The sequence below is a fragment of the Aythya ferina genome, assembly GCF_964211825.1.
Source record: "Aythya ferina genome assembly, chromosome: 1".
In the NCBI taxonomy this organism is placed as follows: domain Eukaryota; kingdom Metazoa; phylum Chordata; class Aves; order Anseriformes; family Anatidae; genus Aythya; species Aythya ferina.
In genome coordinates this window covers 27,868,453-27,894,457 of record NC_140296.1, presented here as the reverse complement: position 1 = coordinate 27,894,457, position 26,005 = coordinate 27,868,453, and the positions used below count along the sequence as shown (strand labels likewise).

The following is a 26,005-nucleotide window of genomic DNA, read 5'->3' as shown; positions in this document are numbered from 1 at the left end:
ACGTGTACCTTTATCACTGTAAAAGCAGCAATATTCTTCATAAGCCCTCAAAGCAGTCTACTTCCACCAAAATGTTTCATGATGGTAACTTACACTTTGACTACACTACCAGTTAGCTATGCAGCATGAATCAGGCCTCTGACACTTCCCATGAGCAGCACTTTTAGAAATACCCACATTTCCAATCCAATCATTTATAACTTGTATGTTGCTGTCGTGCAGCCCGAGCTCTGCTTTTCAGAGCAGACTGCCACCGGCACAAAGGGTCACAGGAGAGCGCACACTGAACATCTCTCCACAGACATCAGAAGCCAACATTTTGGCCAAGCCACTACCAAAACAAAATAATATGCCAACAGAAAACAGATTCAGGAATTGCCGGAGCCTGAAACCAGGCAGGACCAGTTGCATGATACCTGCAGCACCATAGGTGTACACACAAGGGTCTGGATTGTCTACAAATATACAGATCTTAGAATTTAAAATCTACTCACAAAGATTTTAAAAAGACATATGTATGCAGATGCTTCCACTATAGTTTAGTTTCACCTTCCTCGCTGTGAGGTACCTAACAAAGATCAGATATTGAGCTCCAAGAGCTCGCTGCTTTGATCCAACACCAATTTTCCGAATGTCACAGCCATTACTGGAGGAGATTAGCCTGAAGTGGATTATCCATTAGTCAAATCATGGCCCACAATACTGCAATTCTACAGTTCAGTGCACTCAATTCAATTGAAAAATGCAATATTAATCAAAATTATAAAGGCGATGCTTCTCACGGAAGAGGTAATGAGAGCACAACTCTCCGTCATCAAAGGACATCACTGACACCAAGCAATGGGGAGGACTTAGAAGGGGAGGGACAAGCCCAAGATCTTCAGGTTTCATGCAAAGAACTTTAAAATTCTTGTTTGGGACGTAAGGCAAATTTATCTCCTAAAGTTTTAGATGGAAGTTGTGACAAATCTATTAACTTGCTTGTGAAGGGCTCTGCACTGCTTAATAACACAATACGCGTCTTCTTTCTACTAAAGAGAAAAAAAAAAAAAAAAAAAACTTTCTCCTCAGTACAGCAGCACAAACAAGAAGCATTTAGGCTGCTTATTAACACTAGACTGCTCCCAGTTCATTTCACGCAACATTCAAAATTCATTAACTTGATTTTGTTTCATGCTTAGAGAGCTTGGGAATAATGATGTCTGGGTCACGACCAAAATGGCAAAAATTAAAACTAAGAAATTTGCTTTCAGTCTTCTCTGTACTGTATTTATTAGAACTGGAGGAGAATACTCCCTGGGAAAACAGAAGTGCTGGTAAACAGACAGAGGCCACCGCTTCAGTCACACGTCCATGCAGCACTCCTCTGAATCTCACCTTCAGGTGAAGGCAGAAATGGGTTTCCTGATGAGCCCATCGCCTCCTGCTCTACACAACAGTTCCCTGAGCCTTTGCCATGGACATTTATGGAGGCCTCTAAATAAAAACTGAAAGTAATCGAGTCTTCAGGCTTGACTCCCGTTAGTGGTACAAGCTTAGTTCACAGCACCACAGCAGGGCTGAGGCTGTCAGGGAGCTCTGGAGGCCCCCAGCCCCAAGCCCTGCTCCAGCAGGGCCCCAGCGCAGGGTGCCCAGGGCCCCGTGCAGGCGCCTTGTGCCGCTCTGCCAGGAGGAGCCCCCACAGCCTCTCTGGGCAGCCTGGGCCAGTGCTCAGCCACCCGCCCAGCACAGAAGTGCTGCCTGGTGCTCAGAGGGAGCCTCCTGCCTGCCCCTTGGTGCCCACTGCCCCTGGCCTGGCGCTGGGCACCCCTGAACAGAGCCTGGCTGCGGCCTCTTTGCCCCCTCCCTGTGGGGATTCCCAGCCCTGGGGGAGATCCCCCTGAGCCTCCTCTTCTCCAGGCTGAGCAGTCCCAGCTCTCCCGGCCTCTGCTCACAGGAGAGGTGCTCCAGGCCCTCCATTGAACCCTTTCCATCACATCCATGTCTCTCTTGTACTGGGGAGCCCAGAACCAGACCCAGCACTCCAGGTGTGGCCTCACCAGCACTGAGCAGAAGGGAAGGATCACCTCCCTCAACCTGCTGGCAATTCCACCTAATCCAGCCCAGAGCCATCAGCCTTCTTAGCAGCAAGGATCATGTTCAGCTTGGTGTCCACCAGGACTCCTGCTTTAATGTCACCAGGTCCAGCACAACCTGGTTGGGCATGACCTCGAGATAACTAATAATAAGTGAGGCAGCCCCTCACTATCCTGGCATGAGCCCACCCTCTGCGCCCCCTTCCCTCTCTGCTTGTAGCCTCAAGGCTACACTCCAGGGATGCTGGGGAAGAGTTATGTGCATATTTTAGCTCCTGTGTCCCTTTTACTCCTGCACACCTGGCAGTCCCTCTCTCCTTGCACTTTCCTCGCCAGAAATTACTGAAATCCTCAACGTAAATGTAAAGATGCAGCCAGCCCCCCCCTTCAAAACAAAATACAAATGATTAATGGTCCCTATTTAAGTGCAGAAAAGACAATTCCATGCTTATTTCCTCTTATTTGTGCCCTCACAGTTTAAAAATAATACGGCATCATATATGGGGAAGAAAACCTGTTTGAAAAGGAAGACTGTCTCTCACAGACTTTATTTCAAATGCTGCATAACCTTAAACATTCGTTTATGTTCATGTCTACTTGGAGAAGCCTATTTCAATACTGTCCTTTGTCTCCTCTTCCCTATCTCCAGCTCCCATGAGATTTTGGTCATAGGGAGAAGCTCTTATCTTCACGAACACCCAGAAAAGCAAAAAGCCTCATGCGTGCTACAGGAGCTCACTGCATGCATTTGCTTTTCCTCGTACAAAGGCATTTGTGTTCCTCATTCTTTGATGAAACTGAGGAAGAGCGGGGCAAGACACGCAGCCTCCTCGCCTGCTCCTATCCAACATGCTTCTGGGAGCAACCTGCAGATGGAAAACAGGCAGCACCACAGCTCTTGGGTCCTTCTCTGCATCTCCCCTACCCCACGCTCACTAAGCATCTCCATTTTCCTATGTGCCTACTGAAATAAAAGTGATTCAAATTAAATGAAGCGATTAAAGCGTATTTACTGGCACACGGTCTTCAGAAAAACATAAAAGCAAGGACTGATTTTACTATTTCGATGTATTTTTAGTCATAGGAACATCAAAACTTGGCCATCAATTGATGTTTTGGATTAAAAGATGCACCAGCATTTAGAAGAATAGGCGATATTTTGTTCATTATTTGACAAAAACTGGCATTTGTGCTCTGCAAGAGAAAACATCCTTACACACATTTTTTTTTAATTAAAAAGAACAAAAATAAAGGGGAGTAGATGTAAATACATAAATATACATATATGAATGCCCTTTAAAAAAAAATCTAAATAATTTGAGAATCTCCCCCCCTCCAAAAAACAAACAAAAATGTGTACATATTCAAATGCAGTATCTAGAAAGTCTTCAGTATTTTTTTCTGTTTTAAAAAATGCTCCCAGGAGAAGGAGCACAGCCCTATCTATGGGCATATCTATGCAAAGGGGTGTTTCTACACCAGATGAGAGGAAAACAGCAGGTTCACGTAAGGAGCTGGCCAGCAGGCATGCAGAAATGCGCACATTCCTACATACAGCATGTAGTCTTCCTCAGGCACACACTAAGTTTCAAAAGAGGGTTTCTTGGTAGCAGCTAACAGCTGTACATTAAATGGCACCTAGGAGACTATCAGAGAGACACCACCTCCAACACAGCCCAAGCTGGGACAGCCAGGTAACATCACCGGGGCCAAAGTCACCACACAAAGCTCACCACCACAAAGAGAACGGCATCTGGCTAATCCTGGTGCCTGACACTTACCAGGGATCACCCCTCCTGCTTGCTTCTGCCCAGAAATCTGAATGAATCAAAGAAAAGTCATCTGTCTGCGTGTCTGAATCTCAGCAAACTGGCTGCAGTGACCAACGCTTTTTGCCTAACATGCCAAAGGAGGCCTGCTTACTTTTAAGGGGACGTGTACACAAGGTCTGTTTGCTCTACGGGACTCCGGCATATTTTTACAATGACTATGTGAAAATTATGTAAATAATGAAAACATGAAATTAGGACAATTATTTCCCTCCCCTGTTTTGCACATAAAAGTTGCCACTCAAAAAAAAAAAAAAAAAACAAAACAGAGGGAGGATCTGGGCTGAAAACTAAGAAAATCTCATGAAAGTTGAGCTGTGAAGATCGTTTAAGCAACAGCCCTTAAATAGAAAAATGATTTTTAAAGAAGGGAAAAAAGTTAAATGGGGACCTATTGGAAGAAAAGCAGCAATAGTTGGAGATGGCTTTAAAGGAAATGCCAGAGGTGAAACTATTCCCATCTACAGCAGGCAGCTCTGACCAAGCAGCATCTGAAACCATGAGTAAGTCTGATCCCAGCTCCCAGGACAAGGATTTCAGAACAAACCCATCGGTGTCAAGAGCTGCCCTCCTTGCTGTCTCAGGCAGGAATCGAGTCTCTGTGGCTGCCCTGGAGAAAATCTGGGCCTGGGGGCAGCAGGAAGAGGCCAGAGGCTCTGTTCCCCTGGCAGGAAGATCATTGAACAAGAACATGCCGCGGGGCTGGAATAACTTCTTGGGAGAGCGAGGAGGTGGAGCAGAGCAGGGTGACACTTCTGGATTGGGAGTGCCCAAGTCTCGAGTCACAGCGTGATGTGCAGCAATTTGCCCTGTGGTGTCCAGAGCTCGGTGGCAGGTCCAGGGGAAGAGGCGGCTGCTGCCCGTGGCCTGTGCAGCTGGTGGGGTGAAATGGCCCTCGGAAGCCCAGGCTAACCAACATCCCCAAAAACAAGCTGCTTCTTTTGGGTACTCCCGTTCAGAAGTACAAAGGCCAAGGGTTCAACACAGCGGTGAAGGGCTACAGAATAAACCTGAGGAAAACTGCTTAACTGGATGAAAAAAAGACAACAAAAACCCACACAGCACTGGGCAAGGCCCTCCCTCACACATGGTGACCAGCACGTGTCACCTTGTCTTCCCTTTCCCCCTCACCTCCCCTGCCAGGGAGGTGCAGCCACCTCCCAAATGCTGGTGTAAAACCCTCAGTCTCCCAAATGTGACACCAACTTTCATATCCTAAAGTTCAAGAACCTCATCACGATGCCAGGCAGTTAGCTGGCAGGGAAACGGGGCTCGGCCCACTGAGCAAATTCCCCTCTGATTCTCCCCATCTTCTTGCCCACAAATGCCAGATCTCAGCCTCTCACCTGGTGTCTCTGAAGGTTTTGAGCTGCTCTCTCCCCCACACATCCGCAGGCTGAAACCAGCTATTGCCCTCCTCCCTTGAAGTGCACAACTGCCGAAGAATTACCTTATCTGTCACTGCTTTACCTTCCCTGCTTTGCTCTTTCACAAGCTGCTGATTCACGGCTTTGGATTCAGGCAGGCAGTAACGCACAACCAAAAAGCCACATACTAGTAATTAAATACTTCAGATGTTTTCCCAGTTTGTTATAGGCTGCCAGCAAACAACAAAATGAGGACAGAACAGCCTTGGGAACGTCAAAGGTCCAGACTCTTCAATTTCACACCTCTAACAGCGTCATTTCTGAGTGGGCCGGAGGCAGAAATTCAGCTCTCATCCTCCTGAACAAATCTCAGCTCAGCCCGTCCATCCATCTTGTCAGCACATTCTGTTTAGCTGCATCAGGTCATAAATGGTTGGTCTTCCTCCCCTCTTCCCCCTCCACGCCTCAGGGAGATCAACACGTGAGACCCTACTAGTGTCAGTATCTAGTTCTGACACAGCTTATGTGCTTGCACCCAGTGTTACTGAAATGATACCCATATATGCCATATTTATTAAGCTCTAGAGACCTAAAAAAGCATTTTTAAACTAAAGAGAGCTATATAAACCATACTAGGTTCAGTGAGAAAGAGGAAAGCCTTGTCATAAATGGATAGTTTCTAATGTAGAATTAAAGCAAAACTCCTTGTGGTGTTCTTCACTGCTCCGATATGAGCAACCCAATATATTCCAGCAAACTGAATACAGAAAAGAGATCTTTTGGCAGAACAAAGTAATTTATGTCATGACTGCTTTGTAGCAAACATTTATAGTGTGAGAAGTAGAGACAGGCAAAGCCTTCACATATAGTTGGCCTGCTCTCGCTGTTGTTTCATCCCAGTCTGACACTAATTATTTAAGCCATTCTAATATACGCATTTTCAAAGAACATTTTATTTATTCTGACAGGTTGTTTTCCTTAAACATCCACTGATCCAAATTACATTATTATAATTTGTAATATAAACTTTTAAACAGCAAAACCTCTTATTTAAGTAATAAACCTCATAAAGTTTTTATCAGCGCTTATCTTTCTAAACCTCTTTTCCATAGCAGCCAACCTCCAAAACTACAACTCTGAATTACAAACGAAATAAAATGTTGCCACAGGTATATTATCGAGAATTTCTGTTAGTATCCACTTACTAGTTACAAATAAACTACTTACCTACAATTATGACCTCTTAAAGTTTCTAAAATTCCAGGGAATAACCCAGCACTAGCTGATGTCAAACTACTCAAGCAGTCACAGCTCAAGAGGAGAAATGTTTCCTCAGTAAGAATCACCACTCCGTATTACTAGAGGTGGAGCTGGAAAAATGCTCATTAGCTAATATAGCATACCTCATTATTAACATTTGCTTTCAAAGATTAATTTCAGAGGCTCTCAAGAGGAATTGGCATTTCTGTACTACTTGTTACAGGACACAGATGCATGCTGGGGATGGAAATAATTTAGATAAAGAAGGTTTGAGCACATTAATATACAACCCATGTCCAACATGCTTGGTTTAAAATTCTCCAGTTCGGCATCATCTCTTCCCTCCCAACACAAGCAACAGCTCACTGACCTGTCTTTCAATTGTATTGACTTCTGGCATCCCCATGGAGTTACTTTGCAAAACTTTCTCTTCTTTCTGCAAGTTACTGCTTGCTTCTACCGGAGATCCTGCTCTGGGTTTTTCACCGATAATCAGTAGTTCAGGCACATCACGAGCTGCCTGCTGCTTACGAATAGACACCAGGGTTATGTTTTTGTTGTTTAAAGTAGCTAAGCAGGACAGTTCCCTTCTTATTTTACTCTCCCCTTTCCTCTCCATTATCTTTGCAGGCTTTAAATATTGCAACGCCAAAGGAAAGCTTTAGGAGAGCAGTTAGGCAGCGTGCCTTATCAGCAACTCTTCTTTCAGCTGCAACGGCCTGGGGAGCTCTGCCCGCCTCATCAGCGTGCTCATTAGGCATTCCTAATGAAATCCCAGATGTAACCTGTGATCTTTGTGTACGCTGCACTCAGCTACCTCCTTGGCCTGCCAGCCCAAACGCTCCCCACCAATTGGCAGTCCTTGCGCTTACCAAACCGCAGTCAGCGCCGCTCGGCTTTGCGCACGGCGTCGCGGGCAGCTCAGCCAAGGCTGCCTTTCACAAGCTGCTCAAACATGACCTGTGTGCAGCCAGCCGGTGCATAATTAACTCAGACATCCAGGCATTAGCTCCTTGTGGCCACGGGCACAACCACAGCTCCTGCAAAGGGCAACGCTGCTACTCCGCTTCCCTTTTCCGTGAAGTGACCTGGGATTTTTTGGATTTTTATCCAGGAAATGGTCCCCTCTAACACTTTTAGCATGCTTATGATAGCGAAGATTCCTAGGCTGAGGGTCTTTCATTTATTTAGGGTACAAGGACAGTCGTTCCTGGTTTCAAAAGGGAAAAGAAAAAGACTGAGTGCAAAACTGACGCCTTTTAAAGCGCAGCTCTTTACCATCCCCAAGCTTAACTAAAAATAAACAAACAAACAGAAAGCTAAACCAGCAATTAATGCCATGAAGAAGAGAAAAAAAGAAAAACTAAAATTAAAAAAAAAAAGTATTCCCTCTGGCAAACCCCTTAGATCCTTTCATCAGTTCCAGGAATGTCTAATTAGACAGCCATACGATAGGCACCATCGCTAGAAGTGTTTAGAGCCAAGCTGGATGCATTTCCCTGGGGCTGCCTGCCCCAAATTCACAGCGCTGTTCTAACCTAGCGAGCGGGACCTCGAGTTCCCTGAGCATCCAGCAGTGCAGTCCACTTCTAAAGGCACCCCTAAACAGGCACCTAAAGACTGGCCATGAAGGGAAATTACACCATACAGTCAGTGTGTCAGCAAATCACACCCTCCAACTATGCACTGACCTCACTGTGCAGGCAGGCCTTAAAATAATTACTTTATTTTTTATCAGAAATGCTTGGATTTGAAAAGAAAATAAATCACTAAATGCACTCCCATGCAGAGACCAGCACACAGGATCGGAGTCTCAGCACAGCTCAGTCACGGCAAAGAAACCTGAGGACACACATGGCACTCCAGCTGTCTGGCAGGACGAAGTCACATTCCTTTTACTTTTTTCCCTTGACATCTCTCACACCCCTGCTCACACCACACAACAGTTGAGAGTTCAGAATCCTCTTTAGAAAAGGAAGGTCTTCTGCCAACGAAATGAAAACCAAAATACCATCATAGCATGACTGTGTGTCACTGCCTTAATACACAAGAACAGGGATAACATTAAACTGGAAAAAGAAAAGTGAATTTGAAAACGTTTTGAGAAATGGCACTTCAAAAGAGCTTTACAAGCATGTGATGATGCCAGTACAGTTTAGGACAGGTCCAAGAGAAGCTTTGTTAGCTACGAGGTCAGTGAGGGAACACCCCACAGCAGCTCTTTCTCCACTCCCCGTTCTCTCCCAAGTGACTGCAGAGACCCAATCTATATAATGTTTCCAAAAAAAAGGAAAGAGGTCAGGAAAAAATCACTCCCATGTTAATAAAGCCAGGTGACCATCCTTGGGACCATGCCTGGGAGGTGGGCTCCCCACGCTGTTTGTCAGGTGCCCAGCTGGCAGCGTGGAGGTGGCTCTCAGAGGAGCCTCTAGCAGGGTCACGTACGGTATTACCTTAGCTCAGAAGTGGGGGCTGGAAACCATCACAGGCTGCTGGCTTTTACTCAAAAGGAACCTTCCCTTTTCCAGGCTGCTCAGATCTTAAATACTAATAGTTTTACCACCATGCTACAAGGCGTAAAGCATCTGTTCTGCATTTACCAATAAAACTGGTTAAAAAGGCAGCTGACTTCAGTTGGGACACTTTTCTTAAAAGTTGCTTTTAATTCTTCAAAATATTTCACCTTTCTGACTTTAACTGGCTTTGAAACAACAAACTGAAAATCCTACAGTTTGACTTATGTGAAATATAATTGATATTTCATTACCATGTCTTCAAGTACTATGGCTACATCTACTCATTAAAGACACACACCCAAGCTAAGAGTCTATTTTTTGTCTTTCTAAGGCAAACCAACGCTCCGATCCCAAATCAAAGATACTAAGAAACTCAGCTCTGAGTACCAGAGCTAATTTCTGTTCCAAATAATGGAAAATTCAAATTCTAGAATATCTTAGGGAACACAAATTGCAGTTTCTGGCCAGCTCTAAGGTAAAAACTCAGTCCACTCACCTCAGACAGTATCTTTATTATTCAAAATAGCCCAAACCCCTACCTGGCACGTTGCTACAAGTGACTAATATTCATGAGATATCATGTGATGAAGCTTGCTGTCTGAGGTTCACCCTAGGTTGAGGTTTAACTTCAGCTGAAGGAATAAAGAGATATTTAGTAAGTCTTCTCCCCGCCTCCTCTCGTCCATCCAACTTCTGAGCAATTCTAAGGTAAAAATCTCTTTGCTTGTTCCTAGTAGTGGAAACAAGTTCTTACTTAATGCCCTCACGGTCCTCCTCCTTCAGCAGTGCTGAATGCTGACTTGGAGCTGGAGGAGAAGCACACCAGGCTGTGTTTTGAACACCTTTACCATGTATTTATATATAAATATATATATATATACGCTTTTATGAGGTATTTACCTACATTAAGAAGAATTATTTTGCTGAGAGGAGAAGACAGTTTCCTATAGCTCTTCAGATGAACGGGGTATAAGATGTATTTCAACACGGCTGACTGATGTGGAGCGTCACATTTAGTAGGCTCCAGCAGAGATCCGTGGCAATGGTGACTGAAAGCCATGCAACTGAGTAACCAGCAGCAGCTCTTGGACAAGCACTGCCATTCACAAAGCAGAAACACCCAAGCATCTTGTAAAACAAAACCCAATTTCAAAGTACCTTAACAGAGCAGGCTGAAAGCTCAGAGGCCCTGCCCAATCCCACCCTCTCCACAACTCTTGTGGCCCAGGAGCCAGTTCAGAGGGATGCGAGGTAGCACCCTGAAGGCAGCTACATCTGCTGGAGGAGCAAGGCAGCTGCTTGGAGTTACCCACACAAATTGTTTTCCCCATTCTGGCTCCATTAATTGCCCCTTTGGAGCTGATGCTAACTGTGTCAGCTGCTAACATTTTACTGAGGGCTGAAGGAAGGAAGGAGCTGTTGCCTGTCTCACCTGGTAACAACAAGGTGCCCTGGTTGGAGGCTAGATGTTGCACAGCTGAGGAGCTTTACCAGGAAAAAATCACTCAGGAGTGGTAGGATGGGATTCAGATGGCAAATACAAAATCTGGCTGCTGCTTTTGCAGCTCTCTGCTAATGCTGGAGGAGATATTTTCATTGTCATTCAAGAAAATACAGAACATACCAAGAAGATTAAATCCCTTTGACTTAAAGCTCATAAAACTCAGCTCATAAAACGTGTTTTCCCCTTTATGCTACTTGCTACCACCAGAGAATGTATTAAACCCACAAAAAGTACACGTCTTTGTGTAAATTATGCTTCCTGGGTGCATTCATCCCTGGCTTTATAGGATGACTTGTCCTGTGCCTAATCTCCCTGCCTCCTTGTCCAAAGCAAGCATGTTAAAATGTTCTTAACAATGCCTTGAAAGATGAGAAGCTTGGGAGCAAGTTAAAAATCAGTGGCCTGGAGGTAAGGGGGTCATATTGCCTTCACCTGACGGGCAGACAAGAGGAACTGGTTCAGATACCTGAACAGCATAAAGTGTAAAGACAGGCTTCAGTATTTACACTAAACTAGAAAGCCAGTCTGCCTTTGAATGTAAAAATTACATTTTTCTACTCTCCTTATCAGATGCAAAGCTCCTACACACATTACAACCCAGCCAGAGTGTGAAACCCAACGATTTCTCCTCCCTCTGCACCCTCTTTAAGCCAAAAGAGGAGTACTGATTAAATGTGTGCACCACTTCTTCAAGCAAGCCCCTGCTCTTGCCCAGCAGCCACTTTCGGCCGGCCGAAGCAACAGCTGCAGCTGAAAGCTCAACAGAAGCTTGCTCACATTCATGGTGCACAGCCACGTCCTTGACTTTTCTGAACTGACACTGCTATTACAGGAGAAAAAAAAAAAAAAAAGAAAGAAAAAAAGACCTTTTTATAATTTAAGAGGGAAAAAACTAGTCAACTTTCCCTCTTCAATGGCATTTGCTTGCAGTTTTGAGCCATGAAATGAAAAAGACACCTCCTTGGCTACAATGTCCTAGGAAGGCTGGCAGCCATCAGGTATTTCTATAGGGTCAATGGTATTCAGATTCCTCTCAACAGGTAAGGAAGCGTGATCACACGTAATAGCATTTCTTAGGCTGTAAGGAAAAAAAGGAAACCTTTCAAAACTCTGAAAAACAAGGAATCAAATTCCTACCTGCCATGAATAAAATTGCTTAAGAGTTGATGACCTCATTGCAAATCAGATCAGCTCAGACTTTGGCTCCAGCTTTTCAGGAAGCAGACTCAATCTTCTCTAAATATTTAAAAACGGTTGTTTGCTCTCAACCGGCAGGACTCGGCGGTGAATCTCTTTTGTGGCAGGGCCCAAAAACGCAGCCTCATTTTTTCACTCCGCAGCTCCTTCACGACCGCAAATTGTGTGGACTTGGTACTTTGTCTGCTTTTAGCAGCGTTGATTTCAGCATGATCATTTCTGTTATCTGTATTTATACTGCAGGAATTTGTTTTCAAGTGCCTGGAAACTACCAGGCTGATCGTATTACCCCCGGAAAAGGCACACCTTTTGGGTCAGAGTGCAAAGAACAGTTGCCATCGGGCTGAATTAATTCCAGTCCCGCTCCCCAGCAACATTTGGTCATGTAGCAGGCGTGTGGCACCTTGTCGGGTGGAGGTGGCACGAGTGTGGCAGAACTACAAACCCAGGATTTGCACTGCTGTGCTCCCACTGCTCTCCATTCTGATGTTGTCTGTGCTGCACCCAGCTCAGAGCCTGGTTTTGGTTGTAAAATTCAAGCAAAAGCCTTTCTCAACTCCACTCAGAGAAAAACAACCTGCATTTTTTCCACCTCGACTGCAATATTTTAAATAGAGCTTGAGAATGGATAACACTACAAAAGGAGCAATTTTCGAAGGCTAATTTGAGACGACAAAATGACCTGTTTAGTACTTGTGAACTGTATCAGTCACTGCTAAAGATCATAGCTTTTGCCAGCTTGCTTGGCTCTCTACATTTAGAAATAAGCCTCAAGTTCTCAATTCTCGTTTTGTTTCATAAATTTCCTAGTATTTTTTGTGAGTTTTTAAAAACACGTTCTACATTTGTTTGGAATAAATACTGAGTCTCTGAACTGTGATTTAAGTAACTGGGAAGACTGAGGGTTTTTTTTTTGTTTTGTTTTGTTTTTAAGTAAGCTACTGTTGACCTTGTTGCAGGCCCTCTCAAATCTTCAATTAATTTTTCCCCTGTACAGATCAGGAATGTAAGCCTACGTCTTCAGTGCCATTCATCTCTATTAACATCCTCTAAATCTGTCCCTGACGGTGGAGCCCACAATTTAATGTACTTATTAGTTCCTTCCCAGCACTTATTTCCAGTCCTTCTTGTGGTCATGTTTGACAGGCTGAGATTTCAGCTTGATGAGCCGCCTGACACTGTGTAAAGCACACAAAGCACATCATATTTGTAAAGCGTTAATAAAATAAAGGAAAGGAGAGGGAGAGGGGAAAAGAAACCAACTTGGATTTGAGCCTGTATTTCTGGTTCTGCAGCTGGTGTTTAATCCCAAGTCCAACTGCTCAACCTTTGAATAGGAGCTCGTTTCATCACCTTCACTTCAAGAAAGAAGTGAAAAGAACCAAGAAAGAAGAAAGAACCATCCCTGTGGGCTGGTTGCTGTTACTGGGTACAAAAACACAAGAGGGTTTGGGGACCTCTCAGACCCCAGGTGACCCTGCTGGCAGGGGATCATGATGACAGGGCTGCAGTGTGACCCGGACAGCCTGCCTGTGAGGCCAGGGCTCTGCCACAGCCCAACCAGTCCAGCACAGGGGCCCTGCTCGTTTTGGAGCATCCCAAACTGCAGCTCTGCCCTTGGGCAGCTTTTTCTCCCCGACCTGGAGATCAGAGAGCTGCCAGCCCTCTGTCTGGCTCCCTGCGCCCCGGCAGGCGAGAAGCGAAGAGGGCAACTTCTGATGAGGACACTACAGGCACACAGGGGCATCGGGAGGTCCAAACCATAACACGTGAGCTGCTGTTTAGCTAACCTATTTACGCTGTCCTCCTGCAAAACTCCTGTTTGCTCTTCAGGGCCAGGAGCAGCACTGCACTGCCCAGGTCTAATGCCCGGCGTGAGCGTGCTGCCAGCTCGCGGTCAGCAGCCCCAGGCAGGGAGGTCACGGCTCCTATCAGTGGACAATTTGTGCTTCCACAGCTGACCATGAGATCACGTAGCCTTGGCCTCGATAGAGCGACGCTGACCCACTGCAGAGGCTCATAGACACTATGAGGGAAGATCAAGATGAAGAGATGCTTGCTGTTATTTTTTTTCTCTGCTGGAATATCTGATAATTCTGTAATTATCTGATGATAATTCTGTCAAGTAACAAGTGGCAGCCTACGAGACACAGTGAGGAAGAACAGAGGTGGAAAAGTCATAGATAACGTGGCACTGAGGGAGGGATGTCACACAGCAAGGCAACTGCTACTGACTTTAAGCTCTCTTTTCAACTCAAACACATGCTTCAAAAAACATCTGAAGGAAACAGCAACAGAGAGAACCTCTTTCTGTTTACAAAAAAAAAAATGTATCTGAAAGATGTAACACCTGGACTGAAAGGCGCAGTTAAAACCCTGCTTTGAAATGCGCACAGCGTTTCTCAGGTTGTTTTCCGTGGTATAGGCACTTGGCTCTTCAAAACTGCCTGTGGAAGTGGTGCTTATTGACTGCGTGAGCACCCAGAGGAAACTGAACATGTTTGAGTCCTAAAAAAAATAAAAGAGCTCCTGGGAGCTCGTTTTGTGACACAAAACGCTTTCAGGCAGCGAGATGGATGGCGTTCCCAGCTCTCAGCCACCTTGTCATTTCCAGAGCTCACCTCAGTCTGCTCTACAGAAAAAGGATGTTTCCTCCAAGGACACTTTTAGGCAAAACTGATGCGTTCTGCAGCTCGGTGTAAAAGAAGGTAACCGTCCTGGGAGTTGCCAGGCAACCTGCTGAGATTTATTCACTGCCCTCAATTCCTAGGAAGCAGAGATGCCAATCCATGGAAATTCAGGGTCAATTGATTTATTATTCCCTCCTCTTACCTCTGCTCGTTGAAAGAAAAGGTGCCGCGTCAGGGAAGGACTTTTAAGCAGCCCTAGTTCACTCCCCAGAAGAGAATCTCTGAATCTGCGCCATGGGAAAATTGCCACCCCTTCAAACTTCCTTTATCCCCAGCACAGAAAAAGGTCAGAGGAGGTGGCAAGGCACAGTGCCTGCATTTCTCCTGTAATTCTCTTCTGTCCCGCTCGGCAGCCAGTTTCTGGCTATTTTCTCTTCCCTGATCCGTGCCAACGAGCCAGACATGAGCACAGAATGCAAATCCTGACTCGTCCTGGATCCGCATGAACCAGTTTGGGTTTGCACCCAAACAGTTCTCCCCCCTGCCCCCTGAACCAGGCAGAGGGACGTGCACACAAACGCATGTGCACAAACACATCCTGAACAAGCCAGGACAGGGTTTTAGTTCTTCAGTCTGTGAACCCTTTAAAGTCTGATGATAGGGCTGAAAAGATAAATAAATACCGACTCAGTGAAGCTGTGCATCTTCCTGAGTGGTTTCATAGTTGATTTAAACACATATAAGTTGATTTTCTTTTCAGTTGATAAGTTTCATAGATGAATTTTAACAGATATAATTTAAGGTACTGCTGTGAGAGAGAGGATCCTTCACGATCTCCTTCACATCCTGACTAGGTGCATATGGCCACAGAGACATTAATATCTGCGTAAATGGGGGAGGAAAGAGATGGGGGGTTAGGTCTGCTATCACAGACACTCAGAAATGCTCACGGCCCCTCAGGAACCCAAAACTTCCAGCTGGAAAGGCTGGGACTTAAAGTGAGCCCCCGTATCCCTTTGCAAGCTCAGGGATGTCACTGGTAGGGCTACAACAGTTACCAGCTCATTTCTGCCTGTGCTCTGAGTTGCTGGAACGTTTCCTTCACCTGCCCTGAAAATGTCAGACATTTTTCCTGCTGCTGGCTGTTTAGGAGAACTGACAGGAGGCCATGGGAAGTTAAAACACCGGCCCAGCATACAGAACTGAACTCCAACAGTGGAATCGATTTGTTTTCCTACGCAGTCCTTGTCCAACTGGGACAACTTGTGTGAAAATAATTTTCTATTAATCAAAACCGGTGGGTTCCAGCAGCTGGAAGTTTCCTGGTGATGCAAATAAAGGTATTTCATAGGAACTCTTGCAAAAATTCTCTGTAGATTCAAGCTGCTTAATACTTAATGTTTTTGCAATTCTCCATTGCTTCTGTCAAAAAAAAAAATAAAAAAGGGCAGTTTTTGCTCACAAACACACAGTGCAGGCATCCATGCCCTGGAACATCTAGCTAAAAAGCAAAGCTGACAGAAAAACAAAATCCTAGAATTGTTTGTAGTTAGCAACTTTAATATTATAACGTATCAGTAAAAACTACCCCATGGTGTTTTGCCCTAAATGTATATATGCCACAATTTATTTCCAATACTTGCTTTTTGCTTCATGGATGTTCAGTACAACTTTATTTCTGCCTCCTGTTACTATGCAACAAAGAACATTTCACAACATTTCACAACCTAACACAACAAACATGCAAAAAAAGGAGAAACTTACTGTGTGTATGAACGATACAAGACTCCTCCTGCTAAAAACAGTCCCCAGCATTTTGGCAGCTACGAGAGAGAAACTTGTATGAGAAACGCGGTACCACACAGGGTGTACTCCAGAAAGAAAGTAACCGACTGTACAAGAAGGTATAAAAAAACCACATGACTGTCATATGAATGTCCTTACACAATATTAATCCAGTTTCTTTGTGTTTATTACTTGCCAGTGGTCTCATTTTAGCAACTTTCTTGTATGTGGAGCACTCACTATGAATGAGAGTTACAAAAATGTACTTAAAAACTACCTCCAACGCCTCACAGGCTTGAGGAGAATGCATTCTGAGTGGATTCTGCTGTTTGTTTTGAACACTGCTTACTTGTTTGCACTGATCTTCCTTCAGAGTGAGGACCTTAATCAGGAAAGCAATTAAAACAGGACAAAAGTGCTTACAGAGGCTGCAAAAGATGAAAAACTCGGTACATCTCTGAGCAGGTGAGAACAAAGCCAACGTCATGACAAGGCTCGTTTCATTTCTTTGGCCTGTCAGCCACGTGGAATTTCTACAGACAAGATGTTTAATAGCATTCCCCCTGCTGGAGCAGGAATGCTAAAGGCAGCTCAGCACTGCTCTTGCTGACGTTATTGGCAATACCTTAAATGTATCCACCCAGTATCTGCTGCTACGTATGCATTAAGGTGGGGAAGTTGTGAAGTGATGACAACCCAGTTAGTCTGCGTTGGATATTCACACATTAAAGGCATCCTTTGCAGTCTGTAAGGCTGTCAGCAACACAGCTTTCACAGTGCTCACATCAAAAGCTGAATACCCTGTGATTAAAAAAAAAAAAAACTAACGAAATAAAAACTTTGGAAGTATTAATACAGCTTGTCTTTAATTACCACTATAAGGACTACAGAAAAAATAGAACAGATCAGCAGAACAGAGGAGCAGAGCACCTCTCCTGTGAGTAGAGGCCGGGAGAGCTGGGACTGCTCAGCCTGGAGAAGAGGAGGCTCAGGGGGATCTCCCCCAGGGCTGGGAATCCCCGCAGGGAGGGGGCAAAGAGGCCGCAGCCAGGCTCTGTTCAGGGGTGCCCAGCGCCAGGCCAGGGGCAGTGGGCACCAAGGGGCAGGCAGGAGGCTCCCTCTGAGCACCAGGCAGCACTTCTGTGCTGGGCGGGCGGCTGAGCACTGACATGGTGTTTCCTGGATTATTCCACATGGAAGTACCCGTCAAGAAATAAGTGCACATTATAAGAAAAAGGGCCATGAAGTTTCAAAAAAAAAATAATAAATCATCAGAGAGAGCTTCTCCTGCCAAAACAATTCCTCTGGCCTATCTGTTGTTTGCCTTGGGAGCAAAAGCAAGACACAAACAGTTCTATGAATACTTTGCTCTTGAACTGTCACCAGGAAAATTACGTGACTGTAGAGGCTTTGTAGCGCTAAAGCTGGCCAGTTGATCTGCATCCGTGCAAAAATTTCAATTTTTCTGGGAAGTGCCAGACCGACGTCCCACAGTGGCGATGCTGTGCACAAAGCATGCCTGGCTGTCCGGCTCCCTGAACAAACTCTGAGGCTCTCCCTGCTGGAAAAGTTCACGCACTGCAAATTCAGTTTGCTGCTACATGGCAGCTGTTTCTGCTGTGCCTGCGGAGATCAGTCTTTTTCTTCCATTTGCCAAAATGCACAAACATATGCATTCCTTAACAGGAGATGTTGGGAACTCACAAAAAAGTGATTATACCATTTCAGGAAAAGCAAAATATTTTGTTGGGCTCAAGCTAAAACATGCTCCCGACACTTAGGAATCCCTGAAGAAATGATATGCCTTGTGCTGGGAGCTCTGTGGGATCAATCCTCACTTCTCCTCCCCACTACCGCTAACCTTGCAATGAGCCTTGACTGGAAAGAACAAGTTTCACTTTTCTAGCCATATGAAGGCAAAGGTGTCTGATGACTGAACAGCAAGTTAAATTCAAAACACGGCATCTGCCATGTATGGCTCTGGCAACAAAATGGTATGTAGATGGCTACCTCTTTTTTTACTTGCTAATCAGAACTCATTCAGTCTCATCTTAATTAAGCTGTGGCTAACTTGTGATCCATCAGCTTCATAAATAAACTCAGTCTAAGACTCATACCTTCCAAGGGAGTGGCCATAAGCTCCTTTTCAAGTCCTTTTCAGTGGAGAGACACACAATTTTCATCATCTAAAACAGACTGGACTGCTTGCTCCCTAGAAGAACCATGCCTCTTCTCTGAACCCGGGCAGTTAGCTTCAAATGTTGACATTGCAAGAAATGTGTCTCAAGTTGAGAGGTGTGAATCCAGCACAGGTCCCTTCTGCAAACATCTGACATGCTTCTCGGGCAGCTGGTCTGTTGGGGAAGAGGAGAAGATTAAGGGGAAGAAACCAGTGACCGCTGCACCCAACGTATGCGAACTGTTCGGTCAGAAATGAAATGTCAGGTCACTCTTGCTGGCCTTCCCAACACAACTGTTCCAATGTAACTGCTCAAATAAAGGCCCTTGAAAAAAGTACAGTCCTACTACAACCTTAACTTTCAGGGTTTGACATGTTCCCAACTTTGATCCCCATGTGGAGATTCCCTGTAAGCACCAATTAATCATTACTTACACTCAGCTCTTCCCACTTCCACCACAGCAGAGGCTTTGTCTCTTGGCTTCAGACTGTAGCAATGGCTGAATAAACTCTGGGCCCTACAACATTTGCTGATCAGGAAGCCACTAGGAGGACCTTTACAAGCATCCCAAACAGCCCCAAGACCTCAAAACGCACCAAGGGCTATGACATGGAAGAGAGCGCTTCAGCCTCAACAAGACTGAAAAATCAGGGTTTGGGAGAGGTAGCGCATGTTTGCAATACCTTCAAATTTTGGATAGATCAGCTCTGTGAGAGGCTGGAGACAGACTTATCTGCATCAGATATGCCCCATAATTTTAAGGAGATGATGGGAAGAGAAGTAAATGCCTACCTACATGACAGCAGATCAATGTTAGAACTACAGAATCGCTAAGGTTAGACAAGCCCTCCAAGATCACCTGGTCTAACCATCCCCTACCACCAGTGTCACCCACTCAACCATGTCCTCAAGCACCACGTCCAGCCTCTCCTTGAACACCCCCAGGGACGGTGACTCCACCACCTCCCTGGGCAACCCGTCCCAGTGCCTGACTGCTCTTTCTCAGCAGAAATGTCTCCTCATCGCCAACCTGAACCTCTCCTGGCACAACTTGAGGCCATTCCCCCTGGTCCTGTCACTGGTTACCTTTGAGAAGAGGCCAACACCCAGCTCCCCACCCCTTCCCTTCAGGTTCTGGCAGCCAGGACCACACTGTGTAAGCACTCCCCCTCACCTAGCTCTCGGCAGCCTCACCCCGCACACGGTGAGGGGACACACGCTGGGTTTCTCACCCCGCTCCCCGGGCGGCCATTTTAGGCGCTGCACGACGCAGCAGCAACAGCAGCAGCGTTTGGAAAAGCAGCACAGCCCAGCTCATCCCTACACCGCCCCTCCGGCGTGTGAGTATCCCCCGGTGGGGACAAAACGGAAGGGGAGGTAAAAGGGGAGGTAAAAACCCGAGATCCAGCAGCACCCCCGCGGGCCCCACAAACAGCGCCCCCTCCCGTTGCCCCCACCACCCCCCTCTGCCTTTTTTTCCCTCCCCTCAGGCTCCCGTTCTATGCCCCGCCTCCCTGCCTGTCCATCTCCCGCGGGGAGCCAATGGGAGAGAGGCACCGCCCGCTTGGCCCCGCCCCCGGGGCTGCCTTCTCTTCCGTCAGGACGCCACAAGATGGTGGCGGGCGGGACGGGCAGGTAGGGGGGGAGGGGGCCGCGGCTCCTCTCAGGGGAGCGGGGCCCAGGGCCCGGGCCGAGGCTGTCCTCAGCAACCTGAGGGAGGGGAGCCCGGGGGGGGGGAATGGCGGGGTGCAGGGCCGTGCCCTGAGGGCAGGCAGAGCCGCTCTGCGTTAATACAGGGCCTCGCGGGGCCGGCTCGGCTGAGGGAGGCTCTAAAAAGGCTGTTTAGGGGCTGTTTGCCGCTTTGCAGCCTTTATATGCCTTCTATATATCTTTATGTGGTGCGTATGTGGGTGTATATTCTATAATATAACGTCTGTGTATGTCAGCTTATCGCCCTGATAATATATATACCACATATATGTGCACAAATATCTACTATTAATAATACAGAATTGAAAATTGGAAAAAATATTTTCCCAAACAACATACTTTTACCATAATTGTTGAAAGGAAACACCAATATCAGTGATCTAACTTCAGATATTGCCCCATAAGCCCGTCTCTCCACAGAATTTCTAGGTTGGAAGAGACCTCAAGATCATCGAGTCCAACCTCTGACCTAACGCTAGCAGTCCCCACTAAACCATATCCCTAAGCTCTACATCTAAACGTCTTTTAAAGACTTCCAGGGATGGTGACTCCACCACTTCCCTGGGCAGCCCATCCCAATGCCTAACAACCCTTTTGGTAAAGAAGTTCTTCCTAACATTCAACCTAAACCTACCCTGGCACAGCTTTAGCCCATTCCCATTCATCCTGTCACCACACTGTCTCTTCTATGCAATTAGAAGACGTAATTAATTATTGAACTCCTCGGTTTAACGCTTTCTGACTCGTTTCAGGTTGCTGTGCTCGCTGCTGGTGCCGGCGTTGTTTCTGAGCGGCGCTCTGTGCCTGTGCGTGGCGGTGCTGCTGTGGGGCGCGCGGCTCTGGCTGCAGGCGAGGAAGCGGCGGCTCGGCCCGGCGGGGAGGGACGGGCAGCGACCCGTGCTGGTGGGGTTTTTTCACCCCTACTGCAACGCAGGAGGTGGAGGGGAGAGGGTCTTGTGGTGTGCCATAAGGACGCTCCAGAAAAAGTAAGCACGCGTCTGTCAAATACCACGTTTCACGCTCAGCTTCTTGAGGTGTTCTTTATGCAAATTGTGTTGGTTTTGCATATTTAAATGGGTATCGTTAATGTACGTGCCCTAAAGGTTTTTTTTAGATCTCTGTTTCACCTGGTTGCACCTTCTGGCTTCAGCACTCTGCCTGGATTTTATTCTGTCCTTTGTCTTCTGCACAGCTGCAGCACCTGTTACTTCTTTCCTCCTCTTGCATCGTTTTTTTTGGTACCAGTATGGGACTTTTAGGGACGCATCAGTTACCTGCACACAGGTTCTAGTTTTGATACTCGCCTCTTGTTGCAGGAGACAAAGTTAATATCTGAAGTGGATATTAGCACGGACACAACCCCTGGCTTTGCACAGCCTTCTGAATTTTGCAGCCTTCTGCATTTTGTTCATGCTGTACTCTAGATGGACATCTCCTAACATAGCGCAAGGCACTCTTAAGTCTGATATTGATTAATACTGAGCTCCTTTATCTTGTACTCTAAAAAAAAACCACAGTCTTCATCCATCATGCTTTACTGTAGATCAGAAAAAAATAAAATAGAAATATAAGGGAAAGAATTCATAGAATCAATTTAGTTAAATCAAAATCATTTCAGAGCTAGGCCAGATGTTTGTTTTGTGCATACTTTCGTATTAATTTTGAATGAATAATGTTTTAGTTCCATGTTACAAAATTTGATGAGAACTTGTGAAATTCTTTTTCTTTACTCTTACAGGTACAAAAACATAACGTGTGTTGTTTACACTGGTGACAGAGATGCCACTGCAGAAGAAATAGTAGAAGGTGCTTTCAGAAGGTTCAATATTAAATTAACTCATCCCGTGAAGTTTGTGTTTCTAGAAAAACGCTACCTCGTGGAAGCTTCTCTTTATCCTCACTTCACTTTGCTGGGACAAAGCTTAGGCTCTGTGTTCCTTGGCTGGGAAGCTCTTCTGAAGTGCGTTCCTGACATTTATATTGACTCGATGGGTTACGCCTTCACGCTCCCCCTCTTTAAATATTTAGGAGGCTGTCGCGTCGGGTGTTACGTGCACTATCCCACCATCAGCACCGATATGCTGTCGGTGGTCAGGAACCAGGACACCAGGTTTAACAACGCAGCCTTCATCACAAACAACCCGCTCATCAGCAAATTCAAACTCGTCTACTACTACTTGTTCGCGTTCTTGTATGGGCTGGTGGGTTCCTGCAGCGACGTGGTTATGGTTAATTCCTCCTGGACGCTCAACCACATCCTTTCCATCTGGAGAACTGGGGCTTGCACTAGCGTGGTGTATCCGCCGTGCGACGTTCAGACCTTCCTGGATATTCCTCTGGAAGAGGAAAAGAGCACTGCTGAATGTTCCATCGTCTCCGTCAGCCAGTTCAGGCCTGAGAAAGATCATCCTCTGCAAATCAGAGCCTTCGCCAAGCTGCTGAAAGAGAAGAGACCGGGGCAGCAGCCATCACTCAAGCTTATTTTAATCGGAGGCTGCCGTAACCAGCAAGATGAGGAGCGTGTAAATAACCTGAAACGTCTCTGTGAAGAGCTGGGGGTTAGTGCCAACGTGATGTTCAGAGTAAACATTCCCTTCGAGGAGTTAAAGAAACACCTGGCCGAGGCTACCATCGGCCTGCACACCATGTGGAACGAGCACTTTGGGATCGGTCAGTATCTCTGCTCATTTTTCAGCTGCTTGTCTTAGAGGTTAGAACACAGCTGGGGAGGGTTTCACCGCGTGGTTAAGACTCTTTGGGGTAGTGTCTGAGCACGGAGGCGTGCACAGCGAGCAGCTGCCCTAGGCCCTGGTGGTGATCTTGCAGAGGTAGAGCTGTCTGTACCCTGCGGCGCCTCAGAAGGCTGTAGCAACTGCTACAGAATAGAAATAATGATTTCTGAGATTTGAGCCCCCATAAAAGCTTATCCCCCCCCAAAAAAAGCGATACGGTTGCACTGTGCTTTTGAATTTCAGCACGATTTGACAATAATCTCCAATGGATTTATACCTTTATGAAATCTGTTCTAAAACTTCAGAGCATAATCTACAATGGGTAATATTTGAGCTAGTGGAACTTAATAAAAATCAAATCAGCACTGAGAACAATCAGTAATTAAAGTGATTGAGCTCTTACTTGGAACCACAGAGGAAGGATTGATGTATATATTGTGTGCTATTCCTATCTTGCTGCTTTTAACTGAGCAAAACTTTCTGTCAAATAGCCATCTCATTAAAATTTCTACCATTAAGAATACAAACGCTGTGATAATTTGGCAGGACAAACGTGCAGATCTTGTCAGAAGCTGTAAAGATGTGTTTATTTGCAAAACACTGAACTTCTGCTTGAATATCATCCAACTGATACGAGTCCAATCAGCCTTTCTCTCAGATTATCTTTCTAAATCTTAAAAACATTCAGTCAGACTGAGAAAATGAATGCAGCTACATGCAGCTCTGTTTTGTAATTATTTTTTGTGGCTGCCACTAAGCCATAAAAGCAGGTTTGTTTTCAGTCCAGCTTTGCAGTGTTCTGCCACAGAACTACTTTCTGTCCTCGTCTTTACATTCATTTCAGCATCTAGCTCTTTATCACCATATAATGTATCTCTTATAGATCACGTGTGCTACAAGAACCCGAAATTAACCAGTTACATCTGATTTCTAATTTCAATTTTATGTTTAAGGGAAACTTATTTCAGTTACATTTACGCCGTATTTTTCAAACTGATGTAAAACTCCAGCCTGTAGTAACTTCTAGGAGAGTTTTATTGCAGTTTTAAATTTGCAGTGCACAGTCAGAAGCTAAAGTCTGTGATGTCCCCATTCACATCGGCATGTTTTGTATCTTTCACAGGAGTGGTTGAATGCATGGCAGCTGGCACAGTTATCCTGGCTCACAATTCTGGAGGCCCCAAATTAGATATTGTGGTACCCTATGAAGGACATATTACAGGCTTCCTAGCAGAAAACGAGGACAATTACGCTGAGAAAATGGCTTATATCCTTTCTTTGGCTCCTGAAAAAAGGTTGGAGATCAGAGAAAATGCTCGCCGCTCTGTGTACAGGTTTTCTGACCGGCATTTTGAAGAGACATTCCTACTATCTGTGGAGCCATTATTTAAATAAATGTGCGTGAATAAAAATGCGTATGAGTAAAACTGTCTTTTTATATTTGACCAGGTATGACCTGTACATGTAAATATACGTAATTTATGATTCCTGGGTCCCATTCAATAAAGAGTTTTTTTTTCTTTCTGTCAGGATATCTGCTTTATGTAATAGAAATCTTTTGCTGGGAAATACTTCACTGGGAAATAAATGCATCTGAAAATGTTGTGTTGACTCTGTGACAGTACGCTGTCACGTGTACAGTACAGTGAGCTGCAAAACCTTCTGGATTCACAGTGCTTTCCTGGGTAACAGAGCTACATCTATAAAATCTTTTAATATTTTGTTTTCAGTGAGTCTCTACACATTTCATGATGCTTTACCTACTTTTAAATCAATGTTTTTGTTTGATTGCTTTTGTACCCAGAAGTTTTTGTTTTTTTTTTTTCTAGCAGTTAATTAGCTGGTTCTCAAATGGGCTTGAATGAGATTTCATCACCTACAGCGATTCCTCTAGATCAATCCTATGGTATTTGCTTGCTTGCTTTTTTGCTACACATAATAATTGCACTTGTCTATCCTCCTCACATTAGCTATTACCTTGTGTCCTTTTACAGTAGGATAAGTGGTATTTTTCTAGCCCTATTCTGAAGTTTTCTGTTCCTTGGGAATAGAAGGGTCTAGATTAGAGAACATAATTAGATGGTATGCAAATAAGAACTTTGAAGCTCTAAGCTACTGCTCATTATAAAAGAGAAGAAAGTAAACATATTAAAAACATCTGCTTTCACAGCAAAAGTGGAGACTTTGAGCCATCACAGCAGTATTTTATGTTGCATAGCAAACTAAGAAGTGCAGAACGCTACTGAAATCACTTCAGAATGTGTTTTTTTTCCCCTTTATTTAAACTTCATCTGAATTAATGACACTGTTTGGAAGAACTCATTGTTCAACCATTGGAACCCTGTTCTATGTTAGGAACTGGGGAACACGTGATTCTCATGGTGCTAGTAAAACCTTTTACTCCTACGGTATAAAACTGCTCAATAGTTGGAAGTACTGTGTGCAGTCTGTGCTATGCAAATTAAACTATTGGAATTACAAAGCTTCATTAGTGCTACTCCGATTATGAGAAGCTGTTAAAGCTTCTTAAAACAGGATGTTGATCTATCTACAGAAATAAAATACAGAGTAGGAAACGTGATACAAAAATGGTTAAAGAGTATGCAGTCAGAAATTTGTCCAAACAAGTGTTGTCAGAAATGTCCCAGGTAGTTTAGAACAAGAAAGAAAAGTGCATTTTAATCTGGATCACAGTTTTTCAAATAGTAGACATCTAAAATTAGCCTGATTATTTTTTTCCTTCTAAAAAAATGGCAAAAACCCTTTCAATTTTAATTGTTTTTTAAGTGTTGAAAAGTAGTTGGTTTACTTGGCATTTGATGTCAGCTACCTGTTTTTTTCTAATTTTGTCACTTCTGCGGTTAAAATTTCAAGGATATTAATGGTCTGAAACAGTAACCATGCTGGTACTCTATGTAGCTGTTGCTTCTTGCTTGACTTTTTAATTATTTGTGTCAATACTAAGTGACTCACAGTTATTTTCTAAATCACCATTAGCTTTTCCAAACAGTTTGCTAGGTAAGCTCATCTTTTCTTCATGTGTTTGACCTCTATTTATTGAAAGCATAGAAGACTCTATGGTTCTCTCTGTTGGAGCAGTTACCACTTTTTCCAGAGATTCTTCCAGATCACGTCTCAGTTCGTCTTCAGAATCTTCAAAATTCCTGAAAATTTGAAACAAAGTTTTATTAATTCTATGTATCTGTTACGAGCATTTCTA

At 44.9% G+C, this 26,005-nt stretch overlaps 3 protein-coding genes and 1 long non-coding RNA gene across 15 annotated transcripts in view; 2 read left to right on the top strand and 2 right to left on the bottom strand.

Moving 5' to 3' along the window:
* ATP7B (ATPase copper transporting beta) overlaps positions 1-19,746 on the bottom strand; it is a 44,846-nt gene extending 25,100 nt beyond the window's left edge. Inside the window, exons 1-4 of one of the 10 annotated variants that reach the window (XM_084528577.1) lie at positions 19,518-19,746; positions 18,281-18,517; positions 16,789-16,964; positions 16,143-16,201 (exon numbers count right to left, since the gene is read on the bottom strand). In XM_084528577.1, coding sequence (XP_084384703.1) covers positions 16,143-16,193 — 51 coding nt within the window. In that variant the 5' untranslated portion in view covers positions 16,194-16,201; positions 16,789-16,964; positions 18,281-18,517; positions 19,518-19,746. Of the gene's footprint in view, positions 1-3,856; positions 3,878-6,498; positions 6,604-6,901; positions 7,302-8,984; positions 9,077-9,951; positions 10,123-10,205; positions 10,345-11,688; positions 12,177-16,142; positions 16,202-16,788; positions 16,965-18,280; positions 18,518-18,777; positions 18,872-19,517 lie in introns of those variants that run through there. The other 9 variants (XM_084528575.1, XM_084528576.1, XM_084528578.1 and 6 more) reach the window with 9 other exon arrangements.
* Positions 10,527-11,994, top strand: LOC311441044. Its single transcript, XR_014695762.1, has 2 exons — positions 10,527-10,959; positions 11,122-11,994. It is a non-coding gene; the product is annotated as an uncharacterized lncRNA (long non-coding RNA).
* Positions 19,747-19,904: 158 nt separating the features above from the next.
* On the top strand, positions 19,905-24,388 carry ALG11 (ALG11 alpha-1,2-mannosyltransferase). The gene is made up of 4 exons (XM_084528668.1): positions 19,905-19,978; positions 20,806-21,039; positions 21,792-22,723; positions 23,909-24,388. The coding sequence occupies exons 1-4, from the start codon at positions 19,956-19,958 to the stop codon at positions 24,178-24,180; spliced, it is 1,461 nt and encodes a 486-aa protein (XP_084384794.1). The 5' UTR covers positions 19,905-19,955; the 3' UTR covers positions 24,181-24,388.
* Positions 24,135-26,005, bottom strand: part of NEK5 (NIMA related kinase 5) — a 24,935-nt gene continuing 23,064 nt past the window's right edge. For all 3 annotated transcript variants that reach the window (XM_084528644.1, XM_084528642.1, XM_084528643.1), the window contains one exon: positions 24,135-25,949. In XM_084528644.1, coding sequence (XP_084384770.1) covers positions 25,727-25,949 — 223 coding nt within the window. In that variant the 3' untranslated portion in view covers positions 24,135-25,726. The remainder of the gene's footprint in view (positions 25,950-26,005) is intronic.